Below are 19,096 nucleotides of genomic sequence, written 5' to 3' on the forward strand. Positions count from 1 at the left end.
AAATAATCCACATTTGCTTCAATTGTCCAGTTTGACTGTTCCAAATTTTCTGGGGGAAGAGGGGAGAAGGAAAGGTACCTGCAAGTATTACTGAGTAGCATTCAGTTTGATTTTTCCACTCTGACACTCATGATAGATGGTGGTCAGTCATAGGTGTAACATATTTTAGTGCAATTTCTGGCAATAGAAATAATTTCATCTGTTTCTATCCCACTCAAGGTAGGCCACTTAAACACAAGTGAGCATGACATTATTATTTAGGTAGTCTGGAACCTACTCTAATGTACCTTAAACAGAAGTAATTTGCAAATGTATATTTTTAACTATCATTAATTACAAATGTATTGGGATACATCTCATAATTAATCGAAAGTCAACCCTATCATTTTCAGAAATGAGTAGACTGTGGCCCAGAGGGATTCAATGACTGGCTGAGTCAGAGACAACAGCTAATCTATGGCAAAGCAAGAACAAAATTGTACCAGGATCTTAATGCCCCAAATGGCCTTCTGTTCCTCAGTGCTTCTCAAGGTAACATATTTCAGCTGCACAGTTAAAACTTAAGGATTCCATGATGTCTGGATATTTTTTTTTGATGTGTCTAAATTCCTTCTGTTTCTCAAAATGGCAGATATTTGTAGGATTTGTTTATATTTCATTTGACTCAACAAATACTTATTAAAGCCAAGTATGTTCTAGGTCTGGTGTTACAGGAGTGAACAAAACAGAATCTCTGCTTGCCTGTCTTGTTGAAGAAATCAACACAAGTAGAATAAAATAAAATATTTAAAATTCAATTAGAATACAGTATTTTAGTTATAAGTGTGAAGAAGGAAAATAAAGCAAGAAAGGGATGGCACAGAACTATGTTGGAGGAAGTGCAATTAATGAGCTGATATGTTTTAGTTAATTGCCATTTGATAATGAGAGACAGAGGGCTGAGGAATACTCGCTCCTAAAGCATGAGCAATCATGTCAGTGAAATATCCCCCAACTGTGCTCTCCCTATGGAGCCTCCATTTTAATTATGCAATGCGCATTTAGCCAGCAGGAAAGCCAAGGCATGAAAGAAAATCAGATTCTAGTCAAAACATTTAGAAACCGGAACATGGCAAGATTGTGCTCAATTAAAAAAACATTTTTTTAAATGTTATCCTTTTCTTTATATTCTTTGTTTTTAAAATGATTTACTATTATATTTACAATACTTTAAAAATCTTGTTTGCCTTTTTCTAAGTTTAGAGTACTGTTTTAAATGGTTTTTAATTGAGTATGTAGGCTTGCCTCCCCTGTACACTGTGAAAATTGTACAAAATGAAGATACAATATGATATTCAAATAGCAAGTTCCTAGATGATTATTGTATATTCAACTTCAGAGGTTTGAAAATGAAGCTTTTGGATCTATTCATTCTTTTTAGACATTCATTTTGATTACTAACATGAGACTATATATATTTTCAATGTCATATTCATTGCCAAAATAGAAGTTCTGCCTTCCCAACAACATGACTCATTGTCATTGTGCACAATACTGACTTCCCCATGCAGGAGAGACAACAAGGTCAGAGTGAGAATATTTTGGTCTAATATAGGAAAGTAGAGTGGTGATTGGTAAGTGCTAGCAAGTCTTCACGGTGAGCAAAAAAGATATAAAAAATAGTTTTTGCTTGTTTGTTTTCTTGTTCTTAATCTCTCCCACTAAAAAAGGCATCTGATAAGCTTATGAGAACTTTATCTAGGACCACCTTCCCATCTAATGAGATACGTGGAGCACTTACTTTCAATAGCCTTGATTTTATTCTCCCATGGGACACAAGCAGCTTTGAAGATTTCAAAGTCACGGAGAAATTTTGCCCATTTCTGAAAAGGAAGCCAAGAATATTGGTAAAATTCAACCTCTTGTTTTTCAAGAAGTTTATCCCCCATTCCAAAATATCACAAGACTTTGAGCTTGGGAAGATCCCTCTGGCATCACATGGTGCCGTGTGTGAAAAGGGAAAACAGTATTTGCCCTCCTGTTCTCCACTCTCCCCCAGACCAATTAAGCTCAAAAATTTTTACGGATCCTCCTTTTACAAAAACTATAGTTAAAAACATCTGTTTATTCTGTGCATCATAATAGAGCAGGGACTGACTTTGCACCTACTAAGTGATCAACAAATGTTATTGATTAATCAAATAAATATCATACAAAGAAGTTAATGAAATATGAATAAGACGTTTCCTGTCTTGAAGGGCTTCCAGGTCTACTCAAATATACTGTACATAGACAGGAAATTTCAATCCAGGATGGAAGGTGCTAAGACATGGGACACTTATCATTTTGGTAGTAGAGAAGTCGGCTAAATGGAAAGGCATATGGTGTCATAGGAAAGGGAAGAAGAAAAAGAATCATAAATTTGTTTTTATAAAAGAACTTCTGTTTTATGCCACAATACTGGGCCATTCATGGTCAAGAGGACAGAAGAATAGGAATGAGGCAGACACCGTTGCATGTGTGTATACTATGCTGGGGTAATATGTGAGCTGCACGGGCACATAAAGCCGAAAAACAATGAGGCAGTCTGAAGTTCAAAAGATTACTTAAACTAGAAACATCCCGAATGTCCGTCCAGAGCAGAGTGGATAAATAAATTGTGGTATCTTCATACATGGAATGCAACACATCAATAAAAATGTACTGTAAGTCCCGTAACATGAATATATCTCATAATATAACATTGCATCAAAAAAGCCAGAAACAAAATTGTAAATACTATAGGATTTCATTTATTTAAACTGTAAAAACAACAAAACTAACCTATGATATATATCATAAAAATATAACATGTATTTATACTTAAGAGGTATAAACTTTATTTATAAAACTCCATCTTTATAGGAATACATTTAGCTTACAAGTAGTATAAAATTCGTAAAGAGAGAATAATAATACCATGTACCCACCTTGCCGTGATAATTAAATATGATAACTTTATAGATTTAAGTAAGTTCTAGGCATATAGTAAATACTAAATAAATGTTAGTATATTATTGGTATATTATTTGTATTTTTCTTATTTTCTATCCAATTTATGCTCCTGATAGAGAAGAGCTACATATATGATTCTGTTACTTGTAGACATTTTGAGAAAGAAATTTTGACCCAGAATACTTATGTACCAGGGAATGAAAATGGAAGAAGCACAGTCTCTTACATTTGGGGGTGTTAAAATTACAAAAGTAAGTCTTTTGTCATAAATCAATGTTTCTGAACTTACTTTTTCATTTTAACTCCCCTAAGGAGCCTTTTTGAGTTTTCCCCCCCACCCCCAAATCATGCCCTTGCAATCCAAATTTTAATACCATAGATATACTGCAAATGTACTGTATGTGTATACAAGGTCTGTCCAGAAGGTATCCAGCCATGTAATATGAAAAATAGAGACATTTATTGAAGAAGATACAAGATACAAGAAACATTGTACAAAGGACAATGACACCTCAGTCCCCTTCACAGTAGGCACCTTGGGACCTCACACAGTTCTCCCAGTCACCATCAGCTGCCCTGTTGTATTTTCCTGAATCTCATTGACAGTCTGAAATCTCTGCACTTTCAAAGATGACTTTAGTTTTGGGAAAAGCCAGAAGTCACAGGGTGCCAAATCTGGGCTGTAGTGGGGCTGAGTCACCTGGGTGATTTGATGTCTTGCCCAAAAAATCTGCACAGACGTGATACCTGAGCGGATGTTTTCTCGTGGTGAAGCTGCCAATCACCAGTTGCCTATAGCGGCAGGCTTCTGAATCATCTGACTAGTTTCTGCAGATCAGTGTTCAAGCTTAATGAAAAATTTGATGCAGATTCATTGCTCTACTTGCTCAATTTGAATGTGAGGCCACTCAGTACACATGCTCACTCTACAGCCCCCACTGACTAGGACAGTGAAGTTGTCGTTGTTCACACATGCACATTCCGGTCCACTCTCCTTGGCTGCCAGGTTACATCGATGTCGTGCAAACTGTTCTCGTTATAGTAACAATGGCTGGACTTTTTCTGGACAGACCTCATATGTGCTTTATACATGTAAAGTATAAGATTTTTTTCTCTTTCTCAGAACATAACCAATTTTCTCCTCTTTAGGAATCAATCAATGCAGCCTCCATTGAGAATATATGGCATCAACCAAACCGAGTTATGAAAATATTTACCTTGGCCATCATCATCTTAAACGCAAACCACCGTTTTCCTTTTCCCTTCCCAAGAGCTCCTTCATTTTCACTCACAAACTTTTTTGCTTCCCTAAAAAAAGAAAACAAATAAGGGGTAGGTGGGGTGGGTAAAGATTAATAGAATATAGAGGTAGTGAACATTTAATGTTATTAATTTTGCAGTCTTATTTCTCCGAGACACTTAACAAGTGAATCTATGCTGTATTTCATAACCTAGGGAGTAGTAATGAATGTTTAAGTCTTTTAATTTTGACCATGAAAAATAAGATATTTTATTCTAGCTTACTTATCAGCTGAAGTTATTGAAAAGCAGGGAATTTATGCTACACGTCAAAACAGAGAACCCCAGCTCTCCTCATTTGTACCACTTATAAAGTTGAATATGACATTTACTTCAGATTTTAGCAGCTAGAATGTTTATTTTAAAATACTTTATTTCCTTATTTTTTAAGGATTATTATTTTTTAAAAAATAGGGTAGAGAGCTTAGGATGGATGAGCTGACATAAAACACACTACTGACCTGGCATTTAATCTTGTAAAAGCAATTATGACTTAAAACAGGAAAATCATATTATGTAAAGCAAATGAGGTTGAGGGAAGAGGAAAAAGGAGGAAATCTTCTTTGCCCTTTCATTTAGAAAGGGCTACAAATTTCAACTTTAACATTATTTCCAAAAATTTGTACATTTCCTGTATTTACGTAAGTGTCTTTGTGTGTGGAAAGCATTAATTTATCAAAATGGGTAATGTGAACATATTAAAAGGAACATGCTACACTATTTGTAACACTGTCTGTCAATTATGTTGCTGTTTGTTTTGTGTGTGGAAAGCCTTTATAAAGTGGAGACAGGCCAGGCTTGTATGGACCTTTCGGGGCCACGGAGAACCCGAGAGATCACTCAGACCTGGATGTCATCACACAGGTGCAACGTCGCTGTCTGCTGGGTGGCCCTTGGAACATGCAGTTTTATAGATAAGACCATTCAAGATGTGATGATGAAAAATCTTATTAATAAAATAAATCTTGAAAGTAATGAGAAGTCAGTGAAGGATTTTTTTGTAAAGTGTTCTTTAGTGCTACACTCACAAGTTTACAACACCCAGTGATCAGAACACAGCACACACCTGCTGACTTAGCCAATAACTAGACAGTGATGCCTTACTATTCACCTGTACGTGTATCTCCACTCACATTCTGCCACTTAACACACCAGCACAATGAGAAGATTCTCTGCAGTCATCGCACAGAACAAACCCCCTCACCGCCAAATCAGTTCCTTGATGGCAGGAACAACATCTTGTCCTTCTGTGTCTCCCACAGCACTGGCCACTACTCTGACCATAGGAGGTGCTTAATAAACCTAAACCTTCTGGAGGCAGAGCTGAATGGAATACCTCAGGGTAGATATAGACAGGGGAGTATATAATAATTGCATTTTCCACACCAGTGGATGCTTGAAGACAAAGTCATTCTAGCATTTGGGATTATACTCTTCTTCATTAATTTTCTCAGAAACTGAATAGGGAAGCTTCCTCGAAACAGAAAAAAGTTACTAGACTGGCCTTGTTGTTGAATGCCCTGACATGTGACATGACCTCTGGGCTGTGAAGATTAATTGAAAAATGATTTCTAAAACAGTCTACATGTTCTAAATATTCAATAAAGCCACATCAAAAAGAATAAACTGAGTTCCAGTGGCTGGGTTTTAGATGCATGCAATGAAGAAAACACATCAGGTTTAGGAATTAACTGTGTGTTATGGAGACGACAAGGCAGGAGTGTGGCACCTAGCAGACATTTCTAAAATGATGAATTTGTCTAAACTGAAATTCAGATAACGATTCTAAGCCTCTGAGATTTGTCTCGGTGTCATTGACCACATTTTTGATGTCCTCTGTGTACATGTTCACAAGTGTCCTGCCTCCCAAAAGGAAGGACAGTCGCCCACGACACAGAGACCTGAGCACCTTCTGACACAGGTCCTTTTATTTACTGTGTGGCCTTTAACAGGCCAGTATTCTCCAATAGACAAAAACCAGACAACTGTTTCCCTTCCTGTTTGCCAGGATGGTGGCAAGAATAAGGTGAGATCATACATGTGAAAGTGTTGAGGGGATTATTACACAGTTAATTCTACAGTAACACTTGTTTTGAAACTACAAATTTGTTCTAGTATGATGGATGGATTATAGAACAATTTGAGCATAATAAAAATTTTTGTTTGCTTATATGTGATTTTACCTTCAAAAAATACTGGGTGAATGGCAAAAACCGCGTCCAGCTAAACCTAGCAGTGTAAGAATACACAGTTGCTCACACCTCATCTACCAGCCTGAGAAAAGCCTCACCCCTGCACAGCTGGTGTTACAATGACCCTCCTTCCACGCTTTACAGTAACGCAAACTGCAACCCTGCTAAAGTACTTCCACAGCAAACTGTAGGTCTTTTTCAACGTAAACTGCCATGTTTATTGTAGCATTTATGTATTTCTTAACATTTAACATGTGTAAAACTTTGCTGTCATTTCACATCTATTTGTTTGTGTCACCGATGACATTTTGAGTATTGTATCCTATTCTCATTTTTCCTATAAATCCTATGGTTTATATTGCCCAAGTTTGCATATCGCAGTGATTTTTACGAACCCACACACCATATTTTACAGCAGAACTGACTATAATTCAAATACTTGGCATCAAGAATTGTGAAATTCATAAAATCAATTATACATAGGAACTGGGACATCATTCTCTGTATAATAAACACATATAAATAGAAAACCAAAAATTTTACTTAGTTGTAAAATTTGTTTTTCAAATATAAAAATGCCTACTTTATGGGTGTATTCCCTACTCCAGATACTTGGCAGATAGCTTAAAAGGTACACAGTTGGCCTATTAGGGTTATATCACTTCCTGCATGAGTAGCCGATTAGAGAACAGCACTGCTTTGAGCAGTCCGAAGTATAAACAAATAGCTATTCTACTCTATATTTCTGACAAGATTTTTAATTTTGTGAGCTGATGATTATGGTACAGGGACAACTATCATAATTTAAGAGAGAGAAGAAAGAGTTATAACCAAATAAAAATCACCATGAAATTAATTATAAATTAATTTAACAATATAGAAACTTACTTACATGGAAGTGATAGGTTTTTGTCATTTATTAAAATATAATTTTCCTTTGAACAATCTAAATAAGAATGTAATGTCTGTCTCCGGTTGCCAGGCTGTCCTGATCCTAGGCATAGTTTCATCTTTCCCAATGATTACTCCACAATACCCTCAATATACCCATGCAAAAGTCTGGACTTTACTCCATATAACCTGAGGGATGAATTGCTTCTCTTCCCTAATGCCCTAGCCCTCCTCCATTGCCCAAGAGATCTCCCCCCAATTTAACACAAAAGGGATCCCTGAACAGCCATTCTACCTCCTCCTGCTCCCCACTGCCCACCCTGGCCAAAATAACTACTAGATTCAATTCATCAGAAATTTGGGGAATGACTTTAAAACAAAGTCAGCAGCCAAAGAGGTGGGTAGAGAATAACCATTTAGAAAGAACAGATTCTTGATTCCCCTAACCTGAAGCTCTTGGGATGTAAGGAAGCACTCTCACAGCTTGCAGAACTAGAAGGAACACGGGACTGGACGTGGTCAATGACTCAGTGAGAGAACATGCCTTAACACTATTTTCAGGGCTGACCTTTGCAGTGAGCTGATGTGATGTCAGGATGGAAGAAAACCAGCATCACCCAACTCCATCCTCTATGATAACAGATTTCTTAACCAGTTCACATCTTTCACTGTGCTATTAGAACAAAAGATATAAAAAGAGCTCTGGCTGGTGTGGCTCAGTAGATTGAGTGCCAACCTGCAAACCAAAGGGTCATTGGTTCAATTCCAGTCAGGGCACATGCCTGGGTTGCAAGCCAGGTCCCCAGTAGGGGGCACGTGAGAGGCAACCACACACTGATGTTTCTCTCCCTCTCTTTCTCCCTCCATTTCCCTCTGTAGAAATAAATAAATAAAATCTTAAAGAAGATACAAAAGAAACTATCCAATATGGAGATAAACGTTGACTGATATTTAGCACAATAAAGTGCCCATGACAGATTTCAGAATGCAAGAAAAGGAGCAACGTCTTGGAAAAATAAAAAGCAAGAACATTTCTTCATATTTTTCTTATAGTTAATTCATTTTTCTACCTATTTATATTTATCTGGATAACTTAAAAGGATATTTCTACATGGCTAAAATGAAGTAGACTTTTGTGGGTAAATTTTGAATATCTATTGGCCTCAAACCATCCAAATGTCTGACTGAAAAATGTGTGTCATCCCCTTGAATTGCATTCAACAAGCCGCCTGCCAGGACTGTAATCTGGTCTCCAGGTCTCAGAGCTCAAGCAAGCCCTGGTATAATATACACAGCTCTCTGAGCTGTAACCCCAGACCCAGTGATAAATAATTGAGTGAGGTCTATTTAATGATAATAATACCTTGCCTCATAATTTATTTATCAACCCCTTGTGTTGGTAATTAGAATAATAAGCTTTCATGGGCTTTCAACAATGCTTTCACAGTTAGGTGAAGAAGCACACTTTGGCCTAACTTACAAAATAGATAATTTACCCATAAGACACGATACAACCCTGACTGCACAGGGGAGTCAGGACATCCTGCGTTGCCTTCAATGCATTCTCATCTCAGGAAACACGTTCCCTGTTTGGATTAGGTTAAGTTGACTGTTCTTTCCTCGTGGTTTCACTTTGATAGTATGATTGAGCAACTGCTTTATTGCTCCAGTAAATGAAAGACATTTCAAAACCTGTCTTTAAAGCAACAGTAATCAAAACTTGTACTCATGAACACTTCCCAGTCAAAGGGTAAGAAGAATGAGAAGCCTTTTCTTAGTAAGCACATTTTCAAAAATTTGACCACTTGAATTAACATAAAGTTAAAACTCTGGCTTTTCCTAAAATATTGTTGAGTAATTGAAAGAAATTTGCAGAGTTAAGAACTAGTTTAATTGCAGAAAGTAAAAATAAGGACTATAGGCTCCCCAGATAATAGAACTCCATAGTTAGACTGGTAGAATTATTTAAAATCATCCTAATACTAGAAGTGATGGTTCAAAACATGTTTTTATAAAGGGGATGCTGGTGTCGGTAGTTGTAATAGTTAAGATGCTCAGTTGGTTCCTCTATAAAATAGGTAATAATAACTATTCTACTGGGTTTTAGCATGCTTCATAGAAAAATAATATGTATGACTGTACATAATATAATAATAATGTATGTAATATGTTTACAGCAAATAGCAAGAGCATTATAAATAGTAATCCATACATTTGGAAACTCAATAAATTGCCCTTGGTGAATTAAAAAAATTGGAAACAATGTGAAAACAAGCAACAAGTAAACAAAGAACAAGCAAAAATTTTGCCTGTGCATTCATATAACCTCTTACCCTATATGTGTCTGGCTTATTCTGGTGTGCTTCCATTTAGGAAGCACCACTTCACAGATTATTTCATAGAATATGTGTGTGTGCATGTATATATATATGTGTGTGTGTATATATACATATGTATATATACATATAGAGAGAGAGAGAAACAAGACCTCTAAAATTTTTATCAGCAATAAACTTTAGTGTGATCTGTACACAAAAAGTTCTTAAGGCAATTTTTTTTACTGGTTCTAATGACACTCATGGAAATGTGTAAGAGCCAGCTGTTGGTGTTGGTGAGTAACTAGAGCAATGCTTGGATAGGTCAAATTTATATTAAGTTCAAGGTTACTGCCCATAGAAATTCTTCAGACTTAGGAGGGCTTATTTGCTCCTTGGGGCAACGAAACAATGCTAATTTTCATGGCTGCCTTAAATGTCAAATAAAGACTCAGCCACATTTTAGTTGTACTCTAGAGATCAGTCAAGCATCTCAGAGTAATTTTAGATGAATCAAGGGAGAAATGACATAGTTGGGCTTTAGTGATTTAATTAAAAAAATAAAAACACTAGACCTTCTTCTAGTCACTGATTAAGTTTTTCTTAATTCTTTTCTATACTAGTTAATTTAAAATTGAATCTAGGGTTTAAAATCTATTCCTTGTATTACAATAACAGGGGAGTGGGGAGAGAGGACCACACAGATTTCCCCAGGAGCTCAAAGCTGACTTTTAGATATCGGTCACAGCAAAAACTGCTGTTTCCCTCCATGGAAGGACACCAAAAAATTCTAAGATTGTGACATTATCAGCAGAGATAATGTACTACAAATTTACTGTAATAAGTTCTTTCTCGGTGGAAAGTAATCTATAATAGTAACTTTATAAATCTCTCCAGATTTTCTTATTAATGTCTATGTTAAGGATTTTATTTTATTTTGTTTTGTTTTGTGTGTGTGTTTCAATGAAGCAATGGAGCATGCACTTAGCAACACTAATACCTGAAAGTGGGGGTGGTATTATGTGGACTGCAAAAAACTGGGCCATATCCCCAAGACATCTAGGTTCAAGCCTACAATTACGGCTTTGGTTTTACAGCAGACATGAGATTTGGGAAGAATGCGACCTTAACGTGACAAAAGAATCTTAAAATCAGGAGTTCCAGAGTAATACGGAAAGCTAAATCTAAAGCCTTACCTCAACTACCCTGTCACCAAGGATTTGCAAAATGGTGGTGTTTTCCCCACCCCCAACCTGCTTTGTTGTACAAAAACTATTCTCACAAATAGAAGGAAATAGCACTAAAAATACAGATTGCTGTTATAGCTGCAAGAGGGACCCATTAAAATTCTGGTCAATAAGCAAATTCATTTCATTTTTATCATTCTTTTATTCTCCCTTTTAGTTGAGCATTTTTTCCAAGTATTTATTCAGCATGTTTTATGTTCTTAGGAACGTGTTCAGTACTTTGAAAGAAATAAAAGAAATGTATAGACTCTTTTCTAAAGCTTAACTCTATTAAGAAACATGAGTTATAGGCCCATAGAATTACTATGTAACAGTGCCATGCAGCCTTGACGTGAAAAGACAGTAGAGAGTGGAGGCTTGAGAGCTTGTTGAAGATGCTGTGGATGAGATAAGAATGAAGCTGGGCGTTAAAGGGCTGATAGAATTTGACTAGGCAGAGGAAGGCATGCTAGGCATCGGTTTGCAGGAATTTCCCTAACAAAGGAGATATTTTCCCCATGAATTACATATACAAACTTATATTCTTAGATATTATTATGTTCTTAGATAGACATCGGGTCCTCACACGGCCATTTCCAGGGCTCAGGAGATAGACTGTGCCAGTTCTGGTGGTCCACATGCACTCTAATCCAATGCAGCTGCTCAAAACATCTGAGTACCGTGGAGCAGGAGGGTGCCCAGGGTGCTGCCTCGGACGAGAGGAGACATTCTGCTTTGAAAGTTCGGGTAAAATATTTCTGCACAAAGCTTATGTGTTCATGTTTATACTTTGGAAGCCTGTCTAAGTATTATGAGCTATTTTTTCTCATGTTTTGTGGCAATATTTAGGATTGCTACAAAGCCTTAGTTTTCTGTTGAAACTGGTGTTCTGCCTTTTGATCCAGGAGTGGGCAAGAAATTTAAAATGATGGCAGTTCAGTGAGCTCTGCAAATAATTGACTGCCTGGTAAATTTCATGGCTGCCCATGACAAACTAAGATCTGGAGGTCTGTCCTAAGCACTTGGCAACATGACTTAAGTGAGGTCATTATGTCCCTATGCCCCTATGCCGTGTGGACCTGCATTCCTTCCATAGCTTCATTTCTAACCTTTCCTGATCTCTGTGACCGATCACTGGTCAAAAAAAGCAATAATAGTGCATGCATAAATACAAACATTAATTTGTCCAAGAAGTCCCACATCTTTATGTAGATATCGGAGTGTATGTGTAGGTGTATGTGTACATGTACACTCACATACGTGTACATGTGTAAGTTCATGCACATATATAACACAAAAGCATAATTAACATGTATTATTTTAAAATGGCTTGTTTTAAGAACAGCAGAAGGGAAATTTAGACATTATACTTGATATATAAAATTATTCTTCTTTATTTTATATAATTTGTTATAATATTCTATATAATTTGTTATATTGTATAATTTTGTTCTATATAATTTATTCTATTTTATATAATTATTTTATATAATTTGTTATAATATTCTAATATAATGTTCTCCAAACATTTTAAGAAGGCTTAACCATTTTTGTTCTGTAGAAACAAGCTTATTGAAGTCCCCCCAGACACTATTTCACTTGTCATTCATTGGTCTTATACATAAAGACAGCCTCAAAAATGCCTTTGTTATTCTCTGATAATAAACCTAATAAAGTAAAGGGTTATCTTCACAATTAGTACCTTATCTGAAATCTCGATGACATTGCTTCAAAACAACAAGGAAACGTCCCTCAAAATAACCTTATTTTGTGCTTATCAGGAGCACATTTGCCTTCTTTTTACTTTTAATGTATTTATTATCTCAAATATTTTTGAAAGCATTTTTTTCCTAGATAATTTTTAAATGATAACTAATGAATGTTTCCTTTCAACCACTCTTCAAAGATAATGTACTTATAGATAGTTTAATAATAAGTTGTGAAATTCAGCTATCACTGATAGCTGAAATTCTGAAGAGTGCTAGTTAGGTAAACTGCTATTTATCAAAAGTGGGAGAGTAGAATGCTCTTGGAAGCTGCAAAAACTGATTCAGTGTGTGTTACCATATATAACACATTGACTGATAAGACTCCAGGAAATAAGGTACTATAATGATGAAATTATGGTAACAGTAACTACACTTTATCTATCTAGAAGGAAACTTTAGAACTTTCCTATGTCTAATACTTATTTTTATTATAATTATTATTAACTTAGAGTATACTGTAAAAAACAGAGTATACTGTAAAAAACAGTCCCTATTTATTTGAATCCTGAATAAGTAGATGTTTGTAAAAAGTAGTGAATAAGATTGATTGCCAAGATTCTTAGAAAGCATCTTTGAATATCAGCATTTTTTAAGTCCATTTTACCAATATCCTTACACCAACTGTCTGGGCGGAATCTCTGGCTGATTTAACTAAGCTATGTGGTTGAGATATTAGGGTAGGTACAGGCATTGTAAATGCCTTCCCAGCTCTCCAAAGAGCTGGCAGCAGCGGGCCACCTGGAAAGCCTGCCAAGCCAAAATGAAGAGTAGAACATCTGCAGATAACTATGGCAAATGGTGCAGTATAGATAAGAAAGATTAAATAAATCATGAAGGGGAGAATTTAATTTATTATTAATATTTATTTATTTATTTATTTATTTATTTATTTAAATAAATGAAGGGGGAGAATTCTTGGTAAACAAAAGTACCTAAATGTTTCAGAGCTGACTTCCTTAACAATTAAAAACTTTTCCAAAATATTCACATCCCAAGAAAAAAATAATTTTCTCACTTGGTTCTTTTAAGGGAGAATTTCAAAATATTATTTTAAAAGCACTATTAATTGCAGCATTATTTACAATCACCAAGATATGGAAGCAGCCCAAGTGTCCATCAGTAGATGAGTGGATAAAACAACTATGGGACATTTACACAATGGAATACTACTAGGCTCTAAAGAAGAAAGTTTTACCTTTGCAACAGTATGGAAGGACCTGGAGAACATTATGCTAAGTGAAATAAGCCAGTCAAAGAAAGACAAATACCACATGATTTTGCTCATATGCGGAATCTAATGAACAAGCTGAACTAACAAGGAAAATGGGGACAGACTCATAGATGGAGAGTAGGTTGACAACTAAGGCAGGGGGAGAATAAGAGGTGGACGGATAGAGCAAAAAGGAAAAAGGACTCATGAACATGGACAACAGTGTGGAGATTGTTGGGGGAAGGGGTACAAGGGGACTAAATGGTAATGGAAAAAATACAATAAAAAGGAAAAAATAAAAATAAAAAGCATTATTGAAATTAACCACAGTAATTTTCTAAGCATTCACAAGAATACAGCAAATATTAACAGGTTAAAGTCTGAGACAAAGAATTGTCAGGGAGATTGTTCGTATTTAATATGAAAAGACTCTTTCCAATACAATGAAACAGATCATTGTGGCAGGTGAACTCTAATGTGAATAATAAGCCAAATTAGATTTCTGATCTCAAGCAATAATTGATTACTCTTGAATATTTTTTTCTTCTTTAAGATAAATTTTTTAAAAGAGAAAAAAAGAGAATAGAAGGAGGAGAAGAGAGAAATAGTGAATCTCTGTGTGTGATAGTAGATTTGGGACAAAATTTTAGAATATAACATGAAAGACATTTAGCAGGGTGTTAAGATAAAAACTAGATAGAGAGGTTATTGATGGACTTTGCATCTTTATCTGGAGTCCTGAAATTACAGAACAATTCTTGTCCTTCTCATAGGCAGCTCTGATTCAAGCATTCCATTGTTGATTACACATTAAATATAGGAAATATGTTACAGCACAACAAACATTTTTTTTCTTTAGCCTCTGCTTTCAGTCACTCCAGATTAAGTTTCCTCTAACACAAATTTAGTCAGTCAAAGGCATTAGAAGATCTCCCAATGAGGTGCTGGAGCTGACTCAGCCACCGATTGTTAAATTTTCAGGAATTTTGTGACCTGGTTTTAAGCTGTTGATAGCTTGAAATTGGTCTTAGTGGGAATATTCACACCATGGAAATTGGAAAATACTATAAATCAGTGCTTTTTACCAATGCATTCCTGCCTTTTACTTACATATTCATCCAGAGACTTAAAAGGTCCCTATCTTGTTAATGATTCCCTTGCCTTTGGAATGAGTGTCCAACAACAAAATAAATCACCATTAACATTGTCCCCCACACAGGAAAGAGTAATTAAATGCTTATGAAGTACAGAGCACTATGCTAGGCCGTAAGGGAAAAGAGCTATAAGACATCTCCATGTCCTGTGGAACTCAAAATCTATTCTGAAGGGAGGGAGATTTATATATAATTTTTTAAATGCAATACAATGCAGCACAATGAGAAAGCCAAATTAACAATACTTTCCTTGTGTCCTCTTTCTATTGGAGGTGGCAAAGCAAGGCCTGTCTCCTTCATGAAGGAGACAGAACTCAGGACCGGAAGAAGCATAGAAGGAAGTATAGCAGAAAAGTGGAGAGGAGACTGGAATCAAGTGAGAAAGGGTACCCAGAATATCTAGAGAAGGTTAAACTCATGTCTCTGGAAAACATGGTTCAAGTGAGAAGCAGTGCAACACATGAGAAAAAGCACGGGGTTTTAGAGAAGGAGAGACCTAGATTTCCGAGTCTTCACCTTGACAGTTGCTAGCTGTGTGAGGCGACTGTACTCTGTGAGTCTCAGTTTTCTTGCCTGTACCATGGGGATAACTTCGTTTTCAAGGTTTCTATGAAAAATAAGTTAATGTTTGTAACATCTGCTAGAACACAGCACTTAATACACAGTAGACACTCAAAAAAACTTGGAGGTAGTCTTGTCCATCTGCAAACCCTCAGGGTCACAACCATCAAGAACTAAAGATTTAGAAAGGGAGCTGGAATTCAGCATATGCATTTATTCACATTGTGGACCTCACTGATGTTTTCAAGCAAAAACTTTTGAACTTTTTTCATTACTGGGAAGACATTGAAGGTTTTGAACATAGAAATGGTATGTGAAAAGAATATCCTGGTTATAATTCATGAACATTTCTTTGGAGTTATATAGACTCGGGTTCTGTAATATGAGTTTACTGAGTTATTTAGGATTATTGAATTCCGCTGGAATGGATGGAACTCATAGAAGTATTAAACATAGATAATAAGAAAACCCTTGTCTTATAATATTCAGGTGAACTCATAGGCAGGGTCAAATTATGGGCCTGTGTCTGTGTGATTCCCCAGGGCCCCACACTCAGATGGGCCCAGTGCTTAATTTAATGCTCTGACGTTGCATTCTTGCGATTCTTAATAATTGAGATTGTTGATTGTTTACAAGGGGCCTTGACTTTCCATTTTGCACTAGGTTCTACAACTTATGTGGCTGACCCTGAACATAAGAAGTTTTAATTACAGCTAATAAATAATCTGATAGCAAACAGGCATATTTTATAAGATGTGTTCCAATACAGATAGATAGTAAGTTAGTAAACTGTAATATCTGACAAAGAAAGACAGAAAATAGATAGCAAATATGATGATGAATAAATTAAAATATAGCCAGAAAGGGATAAACAGACCAAGGATGATCCCGTCACTTTGGGACTGATATCTGTCACTGCTAAAATTGACCACTCATTGGTAGTATCCAATATAGTTATGTTCCCTCCTCCTGTGTTCTGCTCAAGAAGAGCAGTTACAGTCTATGACATATCAACAGGCTAGTTGACAAGGTACTGCTATGGTCCAGTGTATGTGCCCTGTGTCATTCTGGTAGGGCTTAAGTCTCCCTCATTCCATGGGCCTCTTTGGGACCTCAGTCCTCTTAACCATCCCATCAGTAGAGTGTGAGAGACAGGACAAATGAATACTGTGAACTCCAGGATTCAAGAAGTGTGATTCTGTGGCCTACAATACCACTCTATTGCTAGTCTACCCCCATCTTGTTCATCTATCTCGCCTCTTTGCCTTCACTTCTCACTGTGCTTTAAATATCCTAAGTCATCTGATTTGAGCACGTTAATTTGGTTTGTGAACCTGTCAGCCCCATGACTTCTGGGAGAGCTTGCCTGGTGGTATACTTAGAGATCATCCCATCAAAGCAATTTTCTAAACAAGATCATCACTTAAAAATGGTTCAAACATAAATAATTATTTATCCTCTCTGAGCTTTGTTTTCCTTATATGAAAGCCAAAATAATAATACCTACCTTGAAGAATAGTTGCAAGTGATAAATAAAATTGTGATAGGAAATTAATAATAGTTAAATTTTGTAAAATGATTGCACCAGGCACCATTTTCAGTGCTTTAGGTCTATTAACTGATTTGATTCTCTCTATAACGTTGTGAAGTACTACTACTTTGATCTCAATTTATAAATGGGGAAAACTCAAGGACACAGAGTTTAAGAAACTTGCCCAAGGCCACAGCATAAAGCTTGATACCTAGTAGGCACTTGTTAAGTCATAGATAAATTGGATATCAATGTTACATTTTGATTTACAAAATTCAAATATACTGATTGTCTTAGACTCTCGATTCTTTGAATCAGAAAATCAATTTCCCAGGACACCTGCAATGTACAAGGACTGAAGGCTTATTCTTTAGTTGAGTTGTTAGTTAAAAAGAAGCCCAAAGGGTTAAGCGCGAGTGAGTGCGTGCATAGACATGTTTAGAAATCTTCTGGGGTGGAACCCTCATTCCTTCACAGTAAGAGGTGAAGGAAAGGCCTTTGTGAACTAAAGTAGAAATTATGTTTATTGCCTAATAAAAAAATCTTTAAGTTCCAAGGAAACTTTAAAAACAGGGTAGTTTTCCCAAATGGCTTAAACTGAGGAAATCAACTCTGGTCTGTTTGCACTTTCCTATAAATGTATTACTTCCCCTAACCAAAAAATAAAATAAAGTGACAAACAAAAATAAGTGTGGGAGAATGCAGGTAGGTTGAGTAAGGAAAAATGTTCTATTAATGACTAGCTGACAGTTTCAAGCACCCGTCTAAACATAAACAAAATCCTAAAAGTAATGTTCTTTGCTTCATTGTGTGCTTCATTAATAAATCCCCAGGCCTAGTCAGCCAATGGACACCTCCCAGAAATACTGGACCAGGGTGCTACAAAGCTCAGAAATTAAATCAGTTAGTATTGTAGCTAAAAAAAAAAAAACAAAAACAAAAAAACAAAACAAAACAAAACAAAAAAACAAAAAAAACGCCATATTTTATGCAAATAAATATATTTAAAATGGCTTCTACACAACAGCCAGTCCCATGCAAAAGTATACTTAGAGTGCTCCTGTACCCTAACTTGTAGACTTATAAAATGTGAGAACTGCTCCCTCCCCCAAATATACCCCAAATAAGCTTCTTTAAATATCCAGTTAAGTGTTTTCTTTAAGTGTTTTATGTTACTAGTCACGGAGGCATTTTTATTTCAAATGAATGCTTTATGTAGAAGTGCACTGTGCAGAAGAGGAAAACTATAGGTCTTCTCTGCTTGCAGCTGGCATTGTGGCCAAGCAGGCCTCCCTCTCACCTCTGCCTCCCTTGCACTGAAGGGATTTCACCAAACCACTTGAACTCTGAGGACAGCAATTTGAAAACCATGGGCCACAATTCAACCCCTTCATGTTATAAATAAATGAACTGAGGCTCAGAGAGGTGAAGTTAGAGGTAGAGCTTAGATCAGAGTCCAAGTCTCTTTAATTTTCAATCCAAAACCTGTTCTATATTCTACTAAAACAAAATAAAGTGGTTACTTATTTAGGCTTAGTCATGAGGGTTTTTAATCCACAACATGGAATGTTCTGATATAGTTAAAGGCTTTAGATTTCAGGATGAGTAATAGGTAGACCTGTTATTTTCCACCCAAGTGTTTTATTTCACCTGTGGTGGCTGCTACCAGGTTACTGTGACCACCTCTTATAGGAGGAAACATCTAGTCACCCAACTTCTCAGTTATACCCACCACATACAACTTAAAAACAGTTTATACTTAAAATCCTCACTGTTGAATATTTTTTTAGTTAGGTAACTAATGAAAAATAGGAACTGGCCTTCAAATAATTAGAAAATACACAACAATTTCCCTTTCCCCAGCACCTCCCCCTCCACACACACACATAGTTTCACCCATTCAATAGACTGTTCACAGAGTAGAGTGTTCTGCTGAAGGAAGTTTCCTGTTTCTCAGAGTTAAAGGCAGTCTCAA

The 19,096-nt window shown here is 36.2% G+C and overlaps 1 protein-coding gene across 1 annotated transcript in view; it reads right to left on the reverse strand.

Annotated features, from left to right (window-relative positions):
• Window positions 1–19,096, reverse strand: part of TMC1 (transmembrane channel like 1) — a 134,477-nt gene that overhangs the window by 67,137 nt on the left and 48,244 nt on the right. The window contains exons 5-6 of the mRNA XM_071220517.1: window positions 4,191–4,281; window positions 1,781–1,862 (exon numbers count right to left, since the gene is read on the reverse strand). Coding sequence (XP_071076618.1) covers window positions 1,781–1,862; window positions 4,191–4,281 — 173 coding nt within the window. The remainder of the gene's footprint in view (window positions 1–1,780; window positions 1,863–4,190; window positions 4,282–19,096) is intronic.

The sequence above is a fragment of the Desmodus rotundus genome, chromosome 1, assembly GCF_022682495.2.
Source record: "Desmodus rotundus isolate HL8 chromosome 1, HLdesRot8A.1, whole genome shotgun sequence".
Taxonomy (NCBI): Eukaryota; Metazoa; Chordata; class Mammalia; order Chiroptera; family Phyllostomidae; genus Desmodus; species Desmodus rotundus.